Source organism: Sander lucioperca, chromosome 1 (assembly GCF_008315115.2).
Source record: "Sander lucioperca isolate FBNREF2018 chromosome 1, SLUC_FBN_1.2, whole genome shotgun sequence".
NCBI lineage: Eukaryota > Metazoa > Chordata > Actinopteri > Perciformes > Percidae > Sander > Sander lucioperca.
The window spans coordinates 8,598,063-8,621,085 of record NC_050173.1 but is presented as its reverse complement, the minus strand read 5'-3'; the positions used below and the strand labels follow the sequence as shown (position 1 = coordinate 8,621,085).

The 23,023-nt window shown below is 40.3% G+C and overlaps 1 protein-coding gene across 1 annotated transcript; it reads right to left on the bottom strand.

Annotated features, from left to right (window-relative positions):
* Positions 1–9,905: 9,905 nt before the first annotated feature.
* Positions 9,906–22,690, bottom strand: zdhhc8a (zinc finger DHHC-type palmitoyltransferase 8a). The gene is made up of 10 exons (XM_031278114.2): positions 22,265–22,690; positions 16,292–16,413; positions 16,018–16,175; positions 15,360–15,532; positions 15,131–15,233; positions 12,658–12,749; positions 12,440–12,569; positions 12,204–12,318; positions 11,748–11,860; positions 9,906–11,633 (listed from the first exon to the last, which is right to left on the bottom strand). The coding sequence occupies exons 1-10, from the start codon at positions 22,366–22,368 to the stop codon at positions 10,341–10,343; spliced, it is 2,403 nt and encodes an 800-aa protein (XP_031133974.1). The 5' UTR covers positions 22,369–22,690; the 3' UTR covers positions 9,906–10,340.
* Between the last annotated feature and the right edge of the window lie 333 nt (positions 22,691–23,023).

The window sequence follows — 23,023 nt, the reverse complement described above, 5'->3', positions numbered from 1 at the left end:
TGAGCAATAAGCCAAGTAAAAAATCATCTGCAATCATCCACAGACCAGTGCTCTCTCTCAGCTGTCTCTTATTGATTTAAGAGCACCCCTCAATATCATTGATCCTGGAGCAGTTCAAATCCTCATTGGCCTCTGCCGTATTTCTTTTATCTTGGTTTGTCTAAACTTTGCTAATAGACTGCACTTAGTCATTTTTAAGCTAACACCTTTGCGTTTTTAAGGTCTGTTTCATTAAACCCCTCGGTTCAGTTAGCCTTTTCTCATTTTCATTTAATCTAATCCCTTGTTGGTGATATATTTCACTTCATGATATCTCCTTGATAATATAATTCCGAATATACACAGCAGTACAGTAACAGAGAACGGTGAAGTAACACTTAAAGAACCTTGAATTCTTTGTTTCAGACATCAAAAGATAAGTGATTCATCTCATCAGCAAATCAGTTAAAAAGCTCCTTCAAAGTGAAGAGCTATCTCCTTTAATAAAAAATTATTTGATCCTTTCAGAGTGAAATCTAAGCAACATCCATGAAACAGCGTGTTTTCACATTAGATATTATGACTGCTGTTCACTCCTCTCCCACCGTTCCATCTCCACACTCAAAGTGCCATCAAATGGAAAAGGCCAACATTAAGTGTCTTAATGGTTTTGGGTCACTGACAGACTCCAGAGCAGCTTCATCACACTAGGTCATTTTTTTTTAACAAAGGATTTTTGTTCCCACTAAAATTCGTTTAGAAAACAGAATATGCGATAAAAATAAATGCTAACATCAGCATGCTAACCAAAACAGTGAACCACCAGGTTGACATTGCCATCTACTGAGTCATGCTGCTAGCATATGGCTAAAAACAAGTAAAGTATAAACAAAGGCCAGAATGTACGAACAATGGATAACCTATTGAGCAAATCTGTTGAAGGATATGAAACCATTCTTCCACGAGAAATTACATCACAAGGCCCCGGACCCCCACTTACGCTTTTCAAGTATATATGGTCATGTAAATTGTAACAATTTACATGACCAGATTTAATATCCATACTTCCTTTCCCCATAACTTTGCATGAGTCCATCAAAACAAGCAAGAAGTGAAGTAAAAAAAAAAAACTAAAACGAAATCCACACAGGTGATTGGGAGTCAGGGTGAGATAGCGGGGATTGACACTTTTAGTGTGAGAGCTGAAAATGTCACTCATGATGGATGAGACCTTTTTATACTTAAAATGAATTATATTGGATTTATTGACATTTCCTCAGAGTGTAGATTTTCGGAAATTACTTTAGTTTATTGCACTGAATATTACAAAATGTCAGCTGTATAGATCTGTGAGCCAAAATTAATTTATCATTCATTATGAGCTTTTGCACTTTCAGTTGGCAAACTTTACCTGATACCACCTCACATGCATGCTCCCCTTTGCAACAAATTTCACCCATGGACAACCTTTTTTTCCAAGGACTTCCTTCTGCATCGTCTCCACAGGCTGAATAAAGAAACTGCTTCATTGTTGGAATGACAGCTAAAACTGCTGTGACACAAAATCTTTATCCACCTGATACACACACATCTTCCAGTGTGTCTTGCCCGCAGGCTCTGTCATTTTTACTGAATTGATTTTAACTTCTAGGCATTTGCATGGGCCTACAGTAACCTACAGGACTCACCATGGATGGCAATAATAATACAACATGACTTTATATTCACTGAGATTACTTTACTCTCTAAGGGTTTTAGCAGTCTTAAACCATGCCAAGAAGACATCTCACACCATAACAGACCCCCCCCAGTGTCATGTCTGAGGAAACACCAGGCTTGGACCAAAAAGTGCAGAGTGTGGAGGCGAGGAGGCAGTGAAAAGGTTGAGAAGGTTTATCAAAAGACTTACAACAGAAGGTGTCCTGAGGCAGGCAGGAAGGCAAAAGGAATCCAATGCAAAATCCAAAAAACACTTAGAAAACAAAAGACTAGGAAAGGCAAAACCACAAGGACGAAGCGACACAGGGAATGACACTGGGAGGAGGGACGATGAAGCGACAAGAGACAAAGAAAGGACAGTGACTAAATACACAAGGTAACAAGGGTAGTAACGAGAGACAGATGACATGAGGGCTGATGACCAGGTGGAACACATCAGGGCAAGGCAGACAATCACAGAGGCAGGAAAACACAAGGCACAGAAAGACACGGTACAGGAGAAACAGACACTACAAAGTAAAACAGGAAACTGAAGCATAAAACATACACATGGATAGAACAAGGAAAACAAAACAGAGAACACAGAAAGAACACGGGTAACACACAACCATGAACAAATAACGGAGAAACTGAATAGACAACATAACACAAAGACAGGCTGACAAGGGTAGACATTAGGCATTAGACATTAGGTAATCACAAGAACAAAGAACTCAAAAACTGTCACAAGGTCAAATTAAATAAACTAAACTAAAAGTCCAAAGGCCAACTGGCCTAGAGCAAAACCGGAACACCCAGATCCTGCAGACTTTTTTGTTTGTGTACTGTATGTACAGTATGCGTGACACATGTGGAAATATTAAGCAGACAGGTTCTGCACACTGTAGATTTAAGAAAAAGTTGTTATTTTTTAAATATCCTCATGTAACCTTCTGCGGCATTTACTGTTGCTCTTCCTCCCTTTCTTTCTCTGTAACTTGTGCAGGGTTGTTAAAAAACAACTGCACAAAAGTTCTTGTAGAAGGTGGCAATACACCTGAATGTACATGGAAATGTTCTTTCCTGAAGAAATACAATACAGAACATGAAAGAAGTTAGGCAAGTTGGGAGGTTTTGTAATGGAAAATGTGCATACTGTGTATTTTGTATTCATATGCGTGCAACGTCCTGGGCTGGGGACCACTTTGAATGTTATCACCTCCCCACACACACACACACACACACACCACCACCACCACCTCTCTCTCTTTCTTTCTCTCTCCCCCTATATTTCATAGCGCTTTCCAATGTTTAATATCTGTTTACTAACTAATAAAAAGCCAGCAAAATGCCTTAAAGGAAAAAGCAGTGACTACTCTGTATGCCACCAAGGACGTTCTGTGTTGGGATTTAAATGTTGAAATATTTTTTGTTTTTACTTAAGGCCATGTTCTCCTGGACACCTATTATTTCAGGAAACATTTTCATTTTGTTGCTTTTCTACAGTCTGTGATTTATTCTCTGCTCCTATTGCCTAGCCTGAAACCATTAAAACACACACACACACACACACACACACACACACACACACACACACACACACAGGAAACTATTTTCTCTATAATAAACAGCAAGAATAAATTCTGTTCTACTGCTGTATTGATGAATTTGAAAGAACAAGAAAAACCTAACCTTAAAAGGCACACATTTCTGGAACCACACACCTCAGCTTTATGTGTAAATGCTGTTTTGTTGCAGCTGTCATCACCACAGTAACTGCATTGTACATTAGCACGACCATGTGACAGAGATGAATGTAATTATTGCTGCCCATTATCTAAACACACTAGGATGAGGAGAGCGGGCACCGTAAAGTGTGACACACAGGATCTGTCGACAAACACCCACATAGAAAAAGGCATATTACATTACGACGTATATGGTGCTGTATTAATTGCAATTACATGCCCACACAGTCTTTGGTGCTCAGCGGGGCATTTCACATCCTTTTCCTGTGGACTCTGCCACACAGAGGCACAGTCAGTGCAGATTGTTGTCCTAATTAAATCTCCACACTGCCCACCTCTGCTCCATTCAAGCTGGCATGTGGAGCTGCGGTTAATTCAATTTAACGTGGAGACACAACATCTATCAAGAGTTTACCAAAAACTAGGGTGCATGCCAGCAGTGACTGATTTGAATGTTGCTTGTATTTCATATAGCACCATCACACATAGAGCGCATGATGACACTGGAAATACCAGAAAAGGTCACCAAATTCGGTTTCAGAAGAGAAAGGTCACATCTCATTTTCATATTAAAATATTCAAAGATGATCTAAACATGTACGTAACATCAATTTGCCAAAAGTTAACCTGAAATCGGTGTAATCTGTGCTTCTGGAAAGGATCCAGTCAGATTGAGAGTTTGCCCTCAGACTATGAATAACAAAGCAACACCTGACGTCCTGACTTTCACATCAACTTATTGCTGCACCCCCTTGGTGAGCTATAGGAACAGCAATAGCAGTCAGGATCACCCATAGAATAGAACAACTTCTCCTAATGCAGCACTACAATACATCCTTTCACGGTGATTTGATGAATAATGTAAATATCATAAAATGTGCCTCTAAACAATAAACAAACCAGGGTGCTATTAATCCAACTTCTCTTTGTCAAGTTTGACTGCAGCAAGTGCTTAATCACACTAACAGAGAGCCCAGGGAGGAAATGAAATGCATCAGTGGCACTGCAGCTGAAAATGACAATCAGCCAGTTCAGCGATGCCTCTGATGATCAGGCATATCAATGAGCTGAGAGAAAGAGACTGAGAGAGAGAGAGAGAGAGAGAGAGAGAGAGAGAGAGAGAGAGAGAGAGAGAGAGAGAGAGAGAGAGAGAGAGGCACAAATGTAGGTCAGTCTGCAGCATCTCTAGAAGTATCTTAAAAGATTTAGGGGACTGGAAGATTGATCAGTATTTAATTACTCAAGAGGTTATGAGTCCATATTCTTCAGATGAAGCCTCACATTATTGTTTGCTAATTTTTTATTGCTCTGTTTATCATATTATGCATTTAGATACAAGAAGAACCATGGCAGCGCAGAAAAATCTGTGATTCAGAGGAAAAACTGAATATGATTTAACAATTGGACGGTTATCAATGATTATTATGTTGTTTTTATTAGTCTTGGTTAAGAATAAACGTAAAGGTTACGTTTATAACAAATTTCCTTCTATGTAATGTTATAAGTGGGTTAAAGGGTCAGTTCACACAAATACAAAAGAAAAAAATAAATCTACCTTTGCCTCCAGTGGTACAGCTATGCTGATAGTTTGGGTTTTACTTGCCTAGGTTTTGAGATATCTGTCTTGGAAATATTTCACAGGGTAATTTCACATTTTTTCAAGTTGTCTTGAGGAAGAGTTATGGGTCGCTGTAATTATTCCTTTTGTCCAGACTGGCTGTACTTGATGAGTTTCCAGTGTAAGAGATGGAGGACAAAATCAACAGTCCATGTGGGTATTTTACTTTTTAATATGAAATTCATACTTACTTTGTCTTAAGTTAAGACACCCACTTGATTTGTCTAACTCAGACATATAAAACCTCATATATGCTTTTGATTCCACAAAACACTGTTTGCCCATGACTTGTAAGCTGTAGCCAAGCTTGTTTACTTTATCTCTTGTTCAGTACAGGGGCTCAGCCTGCCATATATGTACTTTTTACTGCAAAAAAAGAAATGACTAACTGTGATTTCAGTTGGACTTTAAGGAATGTCTAATGTTTACAATGCAAAACTACCAAATGCATTGTGGTACATAGATTATAGACAGTAGATATAAATTGCTATAGCATCATCAGCAGCGAGACAAATGTAGAGGCAACCAGTCTCTTCTAAGATGAATTTGTTATGGAGACAAATTGTAAAAATAGCATGATGTAAGATGGAGGGCTTCTCAGACACCACATTCTGCGCAGAATACTTTTGATCACTCCTCTGTAAGTCAACGACCTGCAATCCCTCTGTGCACAGCAGCCTTGTCATTACCGGCATTACCATTTTACCCCCGGCTACAGAAACTGGGATGGGTGAGAGAGGGAGGAAGGGGGAGCATAACAACAAGAAAACAACAGGGAAGAGAGAAATAAAGAAAAATATCAGAACATCCAAATGTCTATCCTGACAGAGTAATTTCTACAATATTGGCTTTGTTTTAGCAAACTGGAAAAAGTCAAGCAGTGGCCAAAAATGTGGATGTGAACACTGAATCATAAACGGTTTGATTGTGATGGATTTGAAATAGGAGATTAATTTCAACATTTCAGCATCATTACCTCCCTGAAACAAACAACAACGTACTTCAACATTACAAGATAACAATATAGACTACAGGACAAACAATATAACAGATATATGTTTTAGGAAATGGATTTGCAAACTGTGAAGGACAGCAAGATTGAAATGTGTTCCTTTGTCTCATAATGGGATTGTGATGTGCTTCTTTCTGTTTATGGTGTACATTTTGACCATAAGGAAACTCATTAGTACTTTCTGAAGCTAACTTTAGAGAAACTGAGTGGGAGCCATATCTGTAATGCTTTTTTGTGTAATTGATTTATTTGTTTTGGAACAGACATTGGAGATAGAAAAGTTGTCTGTCTTACTTTTGTTTAAAAGTTGTATGTGTGGCTGTAAAGTTGTTTTTATCTTTACAGCCACACATTTGTCAAACCTCACTGGGCTGGCTTATGTAATCATTGTGCAAATACACCTGTATGCTAGCCTAGAAATCTAGACGCACCCTAGTGGCAGCAAATTTATTTTGTAGCCAGTGGGGTCTAGGTACGGTGGTCGACAGGGGCAAACGCCCTGCAACTTAAGAAAACACATGCAAATAGACAAAACACAAGCAAATTAAGAAAACATCTTCATTAATTTGACAACACATGCGCAGCATTCAGCAAACGCGCTGCAATTGCACACAGCACAACCAAATACATAAACGCGCTGCATTTACAAAACAATGCAAAAAGAAAAGCACACAAACCCTGAAAAAAGAAGCGATGCAAAAAGAAAAACAACTTCATTAATTTGACAACACATGCGCAGCATTCAGCAAACACACTGCAAATATACACAACACAACCAAATATATAAACGCGCTGCATATACACACAACACAACCAAATACATGAACGCGCTGCAAATAAAAAACGATGCAAAAAGAAAAGCACACAAACCCAGAAAACAAATGCAACAAAATAAACGCTGCATCCAGATTACACAACGGAAGTTGTCTTTTCAAAATAAAAGCTCCCGTCCTATGTCTTTGTACTTTGGTGTTTTGGATGTTTTTGAACTAAACAGTACGGCAATCATGCTAATGAATACAATAACTTTTTCAGCAGATGTCTTACTTACAACACGTTGGAGTTAGCAAAGTAGTTTTGTGTTTATATGTGCAGGCGGGATTTATTCAGTTTGATAAATCCCACGGTAAATTGGCTGGTTTACTAAACAGGGAGGGACTAGAAATCCTGTCTGTTTTTTGTTTTTTGTATTTCAAGAGCGAATTGCTCCACAATATGAATACAGATTGATCACTTCTTTTGTTGGTAACCGTTGTTGTATAATCACAATATTACACTTGAGGAGGCCTACACTTCAGTGATGCGCCTTTCAGACCTCGAAAGGAAACCATCTCATGTAATATGGCTTAAACAAACGTCAACATTAAACGCTGATGCAGTTTTAAATGTTTTATTACCACGAGTTTACAGACACGTCTCTGCTGATTGAGTATCACCTGTGACCTGAGCCGAGACACACCCACCAAATACATCTCAAACATAGACTTAATATTTACAGTCTATGATCTCAAAGCAGTTTCACAACGTCTCTCTCTCTCTCTCTCTCTCTCTCCCCCCTCCCCTATGGGGTTGAAAATCAAGCTGTTCCATTTAGCGCTCCCTTTAGAAGCCTGGAGAACTTCCGTTGTGTAATCTGGATGCAGCGTTTATTTTGTTGCATTTGTTTTCGGGGTTTGTGTGCTTTTCTTTTTGCATCGTTTTGTATATGCAGCGTGTTTATGTATTTGGTTGTGCTGTGTGCAATTGCAGCGCGTTTGCTGAATGCTGCGCATGTGTTGTCAAATTAATGAAGATGTTTTCTTAATTTGCTTGTGTTTTGTTTATTTGCATGTGTTTTCTTAAGTTGCAGGGCGTTTGCCCCTGTCGGCCACCGTAATCGGCCACCGTATCTAGGCACTCTCTGTTGGCTTGCGAGCTGGAAAAACCAAACTCTGGTCAGGCCAATCACACCGTGTATAGAGTCGGTAGGCGGGCTTATGGCTGCTGCTGCTGCTGCTGGGAACATCGGTCTTCTGGAAGACTTGGAGTTAAGCTTTTCTTTGAGAAAAGAAATTTTTGCGTGCAGAGAGAATTTGAAAGACAACCGTTTATCCCGCCCCTCGGATTGAGCTCCATCAATGGTGAGTTCCCAGACCCAACATCTTGATGTGGGTCTGGCTTGTCAGGCTACCTGTATGCACTAAAACCCTAAATCAGCGCTTTAAGATGTAAGATGACATTGGAGATCAGGTGCCTCATGGGGCTTTTTTTTCTTCTTCTTAATAATGACGTGCGTTGCAAACTGCTGTAGCTTAGACAATGATTGCAGTGGTTTGTGGTCAATGCTGCATACATTTTCCTGTAAAAAGAAAAGAATAGATTAGAAATAAATCAAAACTTTCAAAAATATGTTGCGCTCTGACTCAGATATTTAAGAGGACGTCAATGACTCATGTAAATTGCAAGCTTGTTCACATCCCTCTTAGGTTCTAATGATGCTTTGGAGGCCCTGTTTTTGTCCTCATCTCTCTCCTGTGAATTGAGGAGAGAAGTGAAGTGAAAGACTGTGTGATATTAACCAATATCTTGTAAGACATTTTTTGCAAGAACAACTGCTCCGATGAGTCCTGAACAATTTTGTTTACACTTGTTGCTCTCTGGAAGTCACACTCTAAGTGAGAGGCTTTTTTTATTCATGCTCTACATCTTTCATTGTTGTCAGTTCTTTAACTAAGCCATGTACGAGTGAGTTGTTTTTACATCACACTGAATTTACCGGTCTAGTGGGATATCTGCCAGTTATAAAGCTAAGTTATAAATTCCTTCCTGTTTAAATCCGTCAATCCTTTCCTGTTGTCAAATCTGCACTTCTCACCTGCTATAAGGTCAAGTCCAGCAATAACTCACATGAAAAGCTTCAACTTCAAAGTGTCAAGCCTTGTCATTTATTGCCTAAACAAAAAATGTGTTCCTGTTATTAGAAATATTTCTGTCACAAAGACCCTGAATGACTCACGAGTCCTGAGACTGAAGGCCAGCCAGAAGAGCAGACTTTCGAAGCTGTCTGAAAAAGACAAATGCAAAATGTGTCACTGGATTCCTCATCTGACCCCACTGAAACATGGAAAACAACTTTACACAGATGCTTTTTTGCAAGTTTTTATATTATTCTTGATTTTTCTTTATTTTATTGTGAACTACCTGTAGTGATAATAAACTGCTGTGTGAAATGGACCTCCTGGTCCATTTCACACTGGAATCCCCTGGTCTTTTCTATTACTTGTAGGCCTTGAGATCAACAACATGCTGTTTTCTGGCATTTTACACACAATAGCATCATCTACTGGATCTGTCTGCTTAACCAACATCACACCACCTTCTGAAACGGTTCACTAGAGGGTGCCATACACAAATTCAATGTAGAAACTGGCATTGCAGAGTGAGTCATTGTACCACAGTGTTATATTTCATTAAATTCCCCATTATGTGTCATCATTTCATTTCTTTCAGCAGTACTTTCATCACTGCTATACAAATGTATGAATTGTAGCAGTTTTAAACGGAAATGACTATAAGTGCATTGTGGCTCTATCTCCATGAAGTGTGCCATCTGTTGAGTTATGAGCTTAAATTATGTTGTGATTTGGAAAAAGAAAATTGTATATGTACATTATATGTATAATGTATAATATGTTTAAAGCAAGATTGATAACCAACAGTAAAATGTATTTTTCCTTTTGCTGCTTAGAGCAGCAGGTGCTTTAAATGTGTAAAGCCTCATTCACACATTCATTACATTCTATTGAAGCACTGTGCGGGTGCCTTCATTGGCAGCCATTCACATGAAAAAATAGCATAAGAAAATCAGAAATGAAAATTACAAAATAAGTTTATTCATATAAACAACTACAAAATTCTATTAAAATGGATACTTTGCAGCGGGAGACATATTGATATGATATGGTATTACATTGTTTCACAAAAGCAATATCAAAACACATACAAACAAATAATAAGTAAATCTGTATTCTTCACATAGCTCTTCTGCTTCGACTAAGTTTATAGAGCTCGCTCTGTTTGTAAGAGGAGGCACCACTTTCCTGAGATTCAACGTTTTTTGGATTTGGTCAAACTTGCATGACACTATTTCTAAGTTTATCTTTCACTGTGTATTGTCACACACCCTCCCACACAGAAACGTCCCATATGGCCACTTATTTACAAAGTATTTTGGAGCTGTGAAGACTGAGACTAACACTGCATAGATGATTCATTCACACCATCAGAAACATGGAGTAATTCTTATTTATTTCAGGGCTCCCAGTGTGACTGAGTCCTTCCCTTCGGAGGAATATGGGAGTGAGGATCGTTTTGCAGTGGCATAGGAGGCGTATGAAGGGGCGGAGGAGGTGGAGGAGGAGGGTAAACGGGGCAGAGTGGATGTAGAAGAAGGAAGTGGTTGAGTCTGTCTGTCAGGAGGGCAGTAACCCGGAGAGGAAGACCTGCCCTTGCTTTGCAGGCTGCTGCTGCTGCTGCTCTGCAGAGGAGAGCTGGACGTTTTCGGGCCTCGGGTCAGAGACGATGTGGAGGAGCTGGAAAGAGGTGAGGTCCTCATGCCATAACCAAGGATGCCTGTACTCATCAGAAACTCCCGGGAGCCGTAGGCTGGAGGAGTTGGTCCACGAGAGCCTGGAGGTCGGATGTTATCTGGTGGTAGACTCCTCCTGCTGGGGATGTCATAGATCCCCACATCTGGGCCATAGAGGGCCTGGGATCTGGCTTGGAGACGCAGCATCCTCTCCCTCTCCTCCATCTCTCGTCTCTCGTGGATAGATGCCATGATAGTTTTTGAAAAGTTGTCATAGCGTGCAGCGGCAGACTTTTGAGGAGTCAAACCCGGTGGAGTGAGATCACGAAGGCTGTCTCGAAAACTTTGAGAGGTCATCTCTCGCATTGCAAGACCAGGAGGGGTGAGGTCTCGGGATGTTACATTTTGGGAAGCAAGGTCTCTCGGCATCAGCCCTTTAAAAGCCGGAGAAGGGTCTCTTTGAATGAAACCTTGGAAGGAAGGTGAGGGATCCCTTGAGGTGAGGCCCTGCAAAGAAGGTGAGTGGTCTCGAGGCTGAGGAGACTGTCTTGTGACGCCCATAAACACGGGACTGTATCCGTGAGAAGGGGGCCGCTGCAACACAGTCCCATCTGTGCCCAGAGCCATGAAGTGAGGGTGGTAGCCGGCTGGAGGAGCCCCTCTCTGAGCCAGGAACTGAGGGTCTGCAGGGTTAATAAGGTCATAGGAGAGGCTGTTGCTGTGGTTGGCCAGCAGGCTGGAAGAGCTGATGATTCCCGGTGGTGAGGGGTTGCTTCCCAAACTGTCACCATGCATGCCAGGTAGCTGGGATTTGCTGCTGTGGCGACTGCTGTGTTTGAGGGTGAGAGAGCGGGAGTGAAACGTGAGAGAGTTAAGCTCCACCGAGCTGGAGATGGTGTTGGTCTGGACAGGAAGGCCGGCCTGCTGGCTGCCTCTCCCAGGGCTTTCTTTAGACTCAGAGCGGAGGTCAGGACCTTTGTGGTTCCCTTGCTGCTCTGATGTCTTCAGCAACTAAACAACAAAAACCAAACAGTAATGTCTGTCAGACAAGGATCAAAACCAGGACTTGAATACTGAGAATCACGCTCAAACAACATAACAAACTAATATTAGACTGAAAAGCACCTGCTCTGGAGGAATGGGTGACGTTCCTCTGGATATGGCTTCCAGGACTGGCCTTAGCTGCGGCACAGTGGGAATGGATACAGGAATGATAGATTTGGTATGGTGTCCCATCTCTGGAAAAGAAAACACTTGTGTGATGAATTATAGAATACAGAATTCATACTGAATCCAGAGAAACAGCTCAGCAATGATACGAAGGACAGTTTTAAAGTATGAGGCTGGCGACACTCTATATTTATGTTATTGTCAATAAATAAAAAATACTTGTTTTTAGGATTAATTCATTCGTTGGTTTTGATATTTTCATGTGATTTGTCAACAATAAGAAAAATATAAAATCTCCCCAGATGTAATCTTAAATTGACTCTGCAGATAAATTGGATTTATCCTTAATGTTTCCTATCTTTGCCTCTATACAAGTCTGGTTATCATAGTATATGTGTCATCCTACAGTACCATCCATAACAGCAAGTTGGCTTTTTAGCAGGCCGTGGTCTGGTTTTGGTGGCAGCAGTGGTAGAGTTTTCAGTTGTTTGATGTCCGACAGCTCGACAGCTCCGGCTGAGGTCCGCTGGCAGGAGAAAGAAACACAGAGAAACATGACAGATCTTGACAATTGATGTCACAATCCTTCGATAATGTGTGACAGAATATTTAACTTTGAATTTGACATGTCATTTGTTCATGCATACTTTATGTTGGAGGTCCTGACTCTGTATCCCGTTGTCCCTGACTTTCACTAGCCTCTGCCTGTCAATCTCTGGTCTCAGGAATGGAGGCTGAATGTGGATCACTGTTTTCTTACAGGGCCTCGCTGTGTAGCTGGTGCCACATGACAAACAGGGTGTCAGTCAGTGAGTTATAAGGCTTCCTGACAAACTGAAGATTAAGTAGAAGAAATGGCTCTTACTTTGGGGAGATGGGGCTGCAAACCAGATACTCCAGGTTGTTGCAACAACCTCGTGTGAAAGGATTAACTCCTCCTTGAAACTTCCCAGTTACCTGGTGGATCATAAAGAGATAAACATACACCTGTATATAGGAAGACATGTCTTTTAATTTGCATATTGAGCAGTTAGTCACTTAATTGAAATTAAAGCTGGGTTTTTACTTCAGCTCCACACAGAAAGTCAGGAAAAAGCTGGTTGAATCTACCTTTTTGCCAGTTTTAGACTATGGAGATGTGTTTTACAGACACTCCACAAAGACCCTGTTGAAATCATTGGATTCTGTGTATCATTCAGCACTGAGATTTATAATGCATGCAAAGTACTCTACCCATCACTGTGTATTATATGAAATGGTTGGTTGGCCCTCACTCAACACAAGAAGGCTCAAACATTGGTTGACCTTTGTGTACAAATCAATAACTGGACACACTCCTTCATATTTAACTACACTTTTAGCACCTAGTAGGTCTGAGTACAATCTAAGATCAAGTAGATACATACTGTATGTCTCTCATCTGCCTTTTCTTTCTAAGGTTTTGGAAAAAGTTGTTTTCATACAGTTACAAGCTTTTCTACAGCAGAACTCTGTTTGAAAAATTTAAATCTGGTTTCAGATCACGTCACAGTACTGAGTCTGCACTGTTGAGAGTACATAATGATATTGCCTTGTCTGTAGATGCCGGGAATCCTACTGTTTTAGTGCTATTGGACCTCACAGCGGCTTTTGACACAGTGGACCATGCAGTCCTCCTCTCTCGCCTTGAGCACTGTGTAGGCATCAGAGGCTCGGCACTTGAATGGTTTAGCTCCTATTTGGCTAATAGGAGCTTTTCTATCATGATTGGTGACCTCTTCTCGTCAGCTGCTCCTCTCTCTTGTGGGGTTCCCCAGGGCTCAATTCTTGGCCCCATTCTGTTTTCTTTATACATGCTGCCTTTAGGGGCTATTATAGGAAAGCATAACCTGTCATTTCATTGTTACGCAGATGATTTGCAAATCTATTTGCCTATGAAAGCAAATGACAGTGTCACACTAAACTCCCTGCTTAGTTGTATCACTGATATTAAGCTGTGGCTGTCAGAAAACTTTCTTAATTTGAATGAAGATAAAACAGAGTGTATTATTTTCAGTACTTCAGACACGCAAAATGGTCCAGCTTTGAGTTTGGGAGCTCTAGCATCTTACACTAGGTCAGCTGTCAAAAACTTGGGGGTTACTTTTGATTGCAGTATGAAATTTGACAAGCAGATCAGTAATGTTGTTAGAATGAGCTTTTTCCAGCTTCGTCTCCTGGCTAAAGTTAAGCCTTTCTTCAACAGGCACGATCTAGAAAAGGCAATTCATGCCTTTATTAGTTCTAGGTTGGATTATTGTAATGCTCTTTATGTTGGTCTGAATCAGACCTCCATCGCACGTCTTCAACTTGTGCAAAATGCTGCTGCTCGCTTTTTAACAAACACATCTAGACGTGCACATATCACTCCTGTTCTCTACACCCTACATTGGCTCCCTGTGCGTTTTAGAATAGATTTTAAGATTTTATTGTTTGCTTTCAAGGCCTTAAATGGTCTGGCCCCGGAGTATTTGTCCGAAATTTTAACTTTGCGGGAGCACAACCGGTCATTGCGTTCTTCAAACCAGCGACTTTTAGATGTGCCATGGTCTAGATATAAACGGTGGGGTGACCAGGCTTTTGCAGATGCTGCCCCGAGACTCTGGAATAGGTTACCCCCTGATATTCGCACTATTACAGATGTAGCTCTTTTTAGGTCCAAACTTAAAACGTATCTGTTTAGTCTGGCTTTTAATACGTAGCAGTGGTGTGACAATTTCATTCTTCTGTTTCTTTGTAACTATTTCTGATTTTACTGTTTTCTATGTTCTTTCTTTCTATTGTATGATATGTGTTTTTATTCTTGGTTTCGATTTTAAGCACTTTGGATACCTGCTGGTTGCTGTAAAGTGCTATATAAATAAAGTTTGATTGATTGATTGATTGATTGTATGATGTTCCACAAACTAAAACAGAGTTTGGCAAAACTGCTTTTAGTTACAGTGCTCCAACTTCATGGAATGAGTTGCAAAATCAGCAAAAACTGCAGGTTTTTATTTCACATACTGAATTCTAGTCCTACCTAAATCAAATATATCAACATGTCTGCGCTTGTTTTTAAAATGTGATTTTCTGTTTTTATTTCTTATTTCTTATTCCTGTCCATCCCTGTCTGTCTGTTACTTGTTGTCTGTTAAAGTGTATCCTCTATGTGCTGCCTTCTTGGCCAGGGCTCACTTGTAAAAGAGATTGAAATGTCAATGTGATTCTTTTCCCTGGTAAAATAAAGGTAAAATAACAAATTAAAAAATAATTATTGTACAGATGTAAACGTCATTAATATCTACTTTACTGATACTTTTCAATCAAATCAAACTGACTTGTTCATTGGTGGTGCGTCCTCTGGACACCAGGTACAAGTGGAATCCAGTGAGACCCAGGACCGGGATAAGAAACAGTCCTGATATACTGATCACTACCAAACTGTGTATGCTGTTAAGGAAAACTGCTTCATATTAGTCCCAGTTGACAAAGATTGTATACGTTTACACGGATAAATGCACAGATGGACGCACAGACCCATGCAGTATTATGTGTGTATAAGGATACGTGACAGTGCAGTGCAGCTTCCATAATTCGTCCATGTGGTGCAGGACGTATATGAAGCCAAAAGTGAAGACACCGATCATGTGAACTGTCAGTGACAACAAAAACAGGAAGAAGTAGCGGTAGTTTCGCCTCCCAATGCAGTTGTTCACCCAGGGACAGTGATGGTCAAAGTCCTAAAGGGAGATTGCGGTAAAAGAGAAATAAAAAAATTAAAGAGCCAGAAGAAAAACACACACATGACACACTGAGTAATAATCAGCAGAACTGAAAGTCCTGCATTGGTTAAAAACTTGTGGACTATCCACTAAATCTAAATACACTTTGTTTAATGCAGGCTGTCTGACCCTTTTTCAAATTGCATTTCTATTGAGACTACAAAGGATCTGAGAAAAGGATTAACCTGATTAATGAGATCTCTCTCCCTCCATCACAGTCATCATTTACTCTGCAGAAATCCCCTTTATTGACTTTCCCCACAAACACTGCTACACTCACTCATAAGCGCTACTCACTTTTCTCCCCCAATCTGTCCTTTCATGCCCTTATCACTCATTTTCCCCATTTAAATTGTTTTATTTCCTCCCCTGTATGTAGTTTTTCTTACTAAAACGGCCAATGCCATGTCTCTTCTCGGCTTTAAATCTGTCCATGCACTAACCTCCACACAGTGATCACAGACGCTGCAGTGGGAGCAGCGTGGAGGTCTGTAGAAATGACACGAAGCACACCACTTCATCCGCACCTGGACGCCCTTCACATCCACGTTCTTATACAGCGGAGCGCGGAACTCATCATCCTTGTCTTCATCCTCGTTTGCTGGAAAACAATATGTGAAATTGGTTAAATAACAATTCACACAAATAAAACACTTCCACAAATAAAAAATAAAATGAAAAAAATACTGTAAGCATAACATCACTTTGATTACTAACCAATTGGGAGCACACCAGCATCCATAAAAGTTGCCATGGTGAAGTTGGCCAGCACAAAAAGGAAGAGGATGGCACAGCATGGTGGCACAGCAGGGCAGATGGTCACAGCCAGCCATGGGCATCTGAATACACAAACACAGGGGGGGAAGAAAAAACATTTCCTGTACTTTTCACTGAGTGTTCATTCAAAACAGAATTCATGTTGTAAATCAAAAGTTTACTGTACAGCATTTTTAAGCCTTGCAAGCGTCCATCCCTTAGAGGTTGAGGTTAACAACAAAGATTTTAAGGGATAATCTTCATCCCATTCATTCTCATGGGAGTGGTGGATCCCAAAGTAATTGTTTACAGCGAAAGATAAGCATGTATTAGTGTGTGTTCAACAGTGCCGACAACAAAGGATTAAATGACGGGGTCTCTCCTTGCAAAGAGGTTCTGCACCCTGCAGTTAAGGCATGCAACTAACTGTATCTGTGTTGCACAATTGAGCAAGTCTGGACACTTAAAAAGGCTGTACTCGACATTCAGAACATTACTTTGACAGCAAATATTACATACATTAAACATACATTTGCTATGTAAAGATCTAGTGGAGTAATGGCGTCCTGAGCAGTACTGGGGAATGGTAGAATTTTTTTTCTAGTATTTTGAGTACAGCCCTTTTTTTTCCAATATCGATTAATTATTTAGTCTATAAAATGTCAGACAATAATAAAAGACACATGTGGAAGTTCCTTATTCCTATTGTGACATTGAACATTGCTCATTTTATCCAACAAACTGTCCAAAAGCTAAATATATTCAACTTACACTGATATATAAAACAGACAAAAGTTGCAAATCCTGACATTTGAGAACCTTGAACCAGCAAAAATCATCCAAATCAGCATAATTAAGTGATTCCATTGATTAATCAGTTGATCAAGCAAAAATGCCAAACATTTACCTGCTACAGCTTCTAAAATGTAAAGATTTTCAGATTTTCTCTTGTTTTATAAGATTGTAAACGGAATATATTTTGGACTGGGGGGGGAATGTCACCTTGGACTTTGGTAAACTGTTCAGAGGCATTTGTTGTTGTTTGCATATTATCACTGCGCTGACCCATAATAAGCAGTCATATAGTCATAATTAAAACTGTCCAGTTAAGGAAACGTGCAAGAAGAGGAAAGAAAGAACATGAATTCAAATTTGTGGAATTGGTGTTAAATTAAATTTAGATGCTTCTAAACTGATAACATAATGTCAAACTATTATATTTATCATAGTATTGAAAGTGTCCTGTCAGGGGTTTTAACCAGAATAACATCTTTCATTTTTCTGCTCTTAGAGAACCATCACTTATCTCTTCAACCGACCGCGTGTGTGTGTGTGTGTGTGTGTGTGTGTACATACTGAATTATACTAAATGGGAGTATGATTCTGTCTCTACTGTGTGAGATTAGAGGGAGGGGCAGTGTAATCAGGTTACAGTGGCAGACACAGGAAAAGATTCACTGGATTATATTAACAGTGTTTGATTGAACATCACATGTTTAACCTACATACGTAAACTGTATGGGAATTTTCTTTTTGGATAATATTTTTTTTTGGTATGGTACCAGTATAGGTAGAATAAAAAGCATGTACTATGGGACTGTTGAATGGAAATAGTATAATCCATGCATTTTCTTTCAGAAAGGACTCCATGGGCAAGTTAACCGTGAACACATATGAGTGTTTAAACAAAAAGTCTAATCGAAAGTAAAACACTGACAAAATTAAGACTCATCCGCCTCAATTATGAACTTCATCCCAGCATAGCTCCAATCCCCAAACCCCCCGGCTAGTTCAGGCTGTGGGGGAGGGGTCCACCCCCTCCAGAGGAACGCCTGCTGATGCTATGCCAGCTGCAAACCCAGTAATCCCTGGATTAGGATCTCTGGATTACAGTCCAGTGCATTCCTCATATTACATACTAAACACACAGATCGTGCAGTCACCATATCACACAGCATGCTACTATATACTGTATATCATGACATGAATCCAATCGATTCACTACTGGTAGTGGAACTGGACTCCCTCTTACAACAGGTGCTGAGGAAAAACTGGAAATAGGACAAGGATTTCTTTGTAGACAAATTTAGCAAATTTGGCATAATGAAATTATGAGGACCTTAAGAGGCAGTAAATATGTGACAAAACGATTAATGAGCATAACATGCCCCCCCCCCATCCACCCTGTCTCTGCTATTCAAGATGTGTGTCAAAGTTCTTCTTACTAAACATGGTCATGTTTGACATGTGCTTAAACTGTCATAGCTGATCAGATAGATTAATCTGTGTAACTCGAGCTGGTTACTTACATCACTCTACTTATCATTCTACAAAAGATCTTGTTATTCCTCTTTCTCCTCTTCAGATAGTTAGATAGATAGATAGATAGATAGATAGAGTTTATCTGACTGATTTCTTGTTGACCAGATTACAGTGTGGACGCCTCTGTATGCACGGCGAGCCTCCATTATCGTTCTGAGGCCATCTGGACTGTAGGAAGAAACAGTTCATTACAATGCAGTGTGGCAAAGACAAGCCCCACCTAATGAAACAGCCCTGACAGAGCTGTATTAAATCACACAGAACAGTAAGCTGCTCTTGCAATCTGCACACAGCCCTCATCCTCACAGTGGGTCAGTGGCACAGCAGACGCCACACAATAATGGTCAAGTGGAAAGTTCACTACTGCTGGCAGCCAGGGCTCCTTTTGTGAAATATTGTCACGGTTACATAAATGACATCACAGCCATGTGATCTATCAGATTTCTAGACACATCAGTACAGAAAATTCCCACAGACTGTAGGCTACAATAAATCTCCTCATGGCGTGTGCTCACAGTGTCGTGGGTTCAAGCGTTCTCACGTGACTTGTGTCATCCACATTTCATCTAATGTTAGCCAATTTCGGACAGATAACACGGTTGGTGGGTGTAGTCTGGTAGAAAGAAAATAGTTCCTACATGAAACTGCTCACAACCAGGTATGTGAATTAATCTTGATAAGCGGGACATCATTTTTTGCTGTTGAGATTTTCAAATGTATTTTTGGCGCTTTGAGCACCACAAGCCGAGTGCCACCTAGTTCCATTATATTCGAGAGAAAGCAGACATCTCTACAGCCGATATCTCCAACACTTGGCGACTCACACCAAAACAATCTAGATTTATAATTAGCACTACAGGTAAGAGGACTTTTTATTTTGTTATTTTAGGGTGAATTGTCCCTTTAAGTGTTTCAACCTGAACTGCAACACCTGTACAATATTTCACATGCAAAGAATGATATTCTAACCTGTCTAAAGTGTTTGCAGCTGCAATTTTTACACTTTCCTCAGAAACGGTTTCCTTTGTCAGGGCAGAGTGAAACATAACTTAATTAACAAGGGACATTTTTTTCTCATGATGTTTGCCGTCTTTGTTAGGCGTAGGCAACCAGCCTGAGTTTAACAATGCACAAACCCTTAAGAACTAGCCCAAACAAAGGTTCACGGTCAGAGGAACAAAAGCAGGAAACCAGTAACTAATGAATTTTATCAGGCAAAGGAAAACAAAACAGCCTCCACAATTTCAAAGGTCGCAGTGTAAACAGAAATGGAAGCACGCACACTTGCACAACTAATGCACACACACTGATAATTGCATGAACGTTACCAGGGGAAAGGACTATGGTTTTATATGGCTGCAGGGTTTATGAATAAAATTGAGGGTAAGTGTTTATCAATCTAATAAGTGACAAAACTTAAGGACACAAGATCCGACTGGATGGCATTTACACCTTTTCCCATGATTCACAGTAACCAGGATAAAGGCCTAGGTGATGTTATGGCACATGACAAGTTGTGTCCCTTTGACTCATTGTTACTAAGGTGGGGCCTGAACAGAGCGTGGCACCTGTCCATCTCTGCTATTGGAGGAAAGAAGTCACTCCATAAGGGCAAACGAAGCTAGTAAAAACACTCACTGGTCAGTCAGACAGTGAGGTTTGAAACTTCTTTCCTTAAAGGTTGATATATAGTAGCCAGGGTGTGCAGAGACTCACTGTGGGTTCATTTTAAGCCATGAGCTCTATTCTACTGGGCTGTGTAATTAAAAAGATTTTTAGGTTATAAGGTCATTGCAGCTAAAAGGCAACTCTTGTCCCATAAGAAGCAGCAGATTCATCACTTTTTCGTTCAATCATTTGCAGTGTCCTGGTTTTGCCGGTTTAGCAATGCAGTCTCAATTAAGCACTCTCTTCTCAATCTATCACGTCAGCAGGCCATTGATTTTTTTTTCTTAGAGAATAAATAGGGGTTCATCCGGGTTTCTCTACTTTTTCTCTATACGTCCCAAAGGTCTCATGACCTCAGCTATTAGACCGCTGTGAATTTGAATACAATGATAATGAATGAATGAATAATAATGAATACATTTCAAAGTCATTGAATTACATTTCAAAATAATTTGTATAATAAAACTACAATATAATGAGGCAGATCAATACATCTGTACAAACAACCCTGAAGTAGAGGAACGTGTTGGATAAGTACCGGTCACACGTTGTGTAATTTGTTTTGTATGTCTGAAGGTGCCAATAACAAAAAGAAAAGTGTTGGATATACAGTACTTCTTACATGTTTGGAATAACCTTATTAACTAAAGACTAAACGCAATTTCACAACATTTTCTTCTTCTGAGGATCCCCAAACAAACAAGGACGCATCTTTTTTTGCTGATATCTATAACTCTCAGCAAAACATAATGGAGCAGTGTTAAAATTTCAGAATGAACATGTATTTCATAGTGAAAGTAGCTCCAAAAAGGGTACAGTTAATTTCTGCTGATAGCAAATTTAAAGATCCCAGATGTGTGGGGATCACATGGCATAGGCAAGAGGATCCTAATCCCCATACTCCCAATCTGGTGTCAGATTCCAGCGAAAACTGTGCACTGCTGGAGAATACGGGAAAACTAGGGCAGATATGGCTATGGAGGTCAAGGGTCAGTTGACTGGCATTGAGCTGATGAGGTGAGAGCCTTCAATCAGTTAGTCACCGGTGGATATCAGAGAGGTTTTCACTTAGAAAGTAGGGTACTTTATTATCTGACACTGGTCGGCTTGTTTTGATCTTTGTGGTTTTTGATGTACATAAGTAAAGCATTAGAATATACATCTGACTAACTAGTCCTCATTTAAATTGTATTCTGGGGTATTATGGGATATATTGCATTTTTTTCCTGCATGCCAGCGTTGGCTTGAGTGCAGTCTTTTCAGCCTCCCACTAGTTCCTCACAAATGGGTTGAAACTAGAAGGCTAAAATATTTCAACACTTTCACCAAATGTTGTATAACAACTTCAATTTTAAATCAGGTTGTCTGATCTTGACACGAACCACGCTGTTGTGGAGGTGTGCATTTGGTTTCCTACAGCTAAAATGCATGACCCACGTGGGTCATAATGACACTTTGGTACACGGTGATTGTGGATGGCTTATCCCCTAAACTGTGCTTACTCAGAGTCCTCAGGGTGCACTGGGCAGGCACCCAGGCTAGCCCACACTGAGAGCCAACCAGGTCAGATGTTAGCCGCCCCTGGTGGCTCTGCCAGCAGGGTGAAGTCAGTAAAGAAGAAGTACATTTGTTATTTTAATACTTAGCAGCTTTTTAGAAATAGAAAATTAATTAAAATTCAAAAATGGGATTAGTATTTTACTATATTCATCTTAGTGACAATAAAGGGAGGAAGAGAATGGCCAACATTTTTAACATTTTATACTAAAAATCCAACTCTACATGCAAAAATATAAACATATTTGAATGAAAGAATACCTGATGCATGGTGGATAAGGAGATATGGGTGTCTGGATGAATAGATGGATGGATGGATTTTCTGTGGACCAAACCATTAGTGCATGTCTTCAACTTTTCATTTACATCGCGCACGGTCGCACTTACGTGAAGACGAAGAACAGGGAGGTAGAGCCGAGCAGGAGGCATGCGGCTGTGCACACCGGGATGAAGGCGCTTGCTTTCAGTGAGTCGGCGCCGCTGGCGGGCATCCTGTCCTCTCCGCACTCATCAGGGTCTCATACTAACGAAAGCGACGGCAAACACACCTGTTTGTTTGTGTATCTTTTTTTCGGACGAAGCCCTTCATCAACCTTAGAGCGCCGGAGAACTAAAATCATAGTCAAAAGGAGGAAAAATTAGAAGAAAAAACCTGAAAGCCAAACCCCGCAGCGGGACTGCTCACTGCCGCATCCCGTCCTGTCTGTCCGTCTGCCCCGGTATAGGCAGCAGCGCACCGATGCCGCCTCTGGTTTATCCTAAAGGTGGAGCTTTTACTCATAAATCACGTGGAGCACTCATAGACTCGATAAAATGGTGAGCACTACTACGCTCCACTGAGAGACCCCGCTGTCATCTGGAAAATAAAAAATAGGATGACATTGCCCAGTGTTATTTCCTGGCACCCCATTGAACTTGTCAGCCGCATGCCCATTGTTTTATCAATGGTTAATAAATAATATTATAAGCCATTAATAAGACTAAATCTTGGATGCCATGTTGTGGAAACTCATTTTGGCTGGTGTTTTTCTTCCAGCATGACTTTTTAGTATTATAACATAATTAATCAGAAATATCAATACCTAACTTTGACCTTATATATTTTAGGTAGAAATACTTAGTTACAAGTAATGTATTCAAAATATT

What these genes read in the sequence shown, in the direction of transcription:
- zdhhc8a (XM_031278114.2), bottom strand. Translation starts at nt 22,368, where the DNA reads ATGCCCGCCAGCGGCGCCGACTCACTGAAAGCAAGCGCCTTCATCCCG. An exon ending in TCCCTGTTCTTCGTCTTCAC is followed by an intron (nt 16,414 to 22,264) that starts GTAAGTGCGACC and finishes TTGTGTATTCAG; the next exon opens with ATGCCCATGGCTGGCTGTGA. An exon ending in AAGCTGCACTGCACTGTCAC is followed by an intron (nt 15,234 to 15,359) that starts GTATCCTTATAC and finishes CAGCATACACAG; the next exon opens with TTTGGTAGTGATCAGTATAT.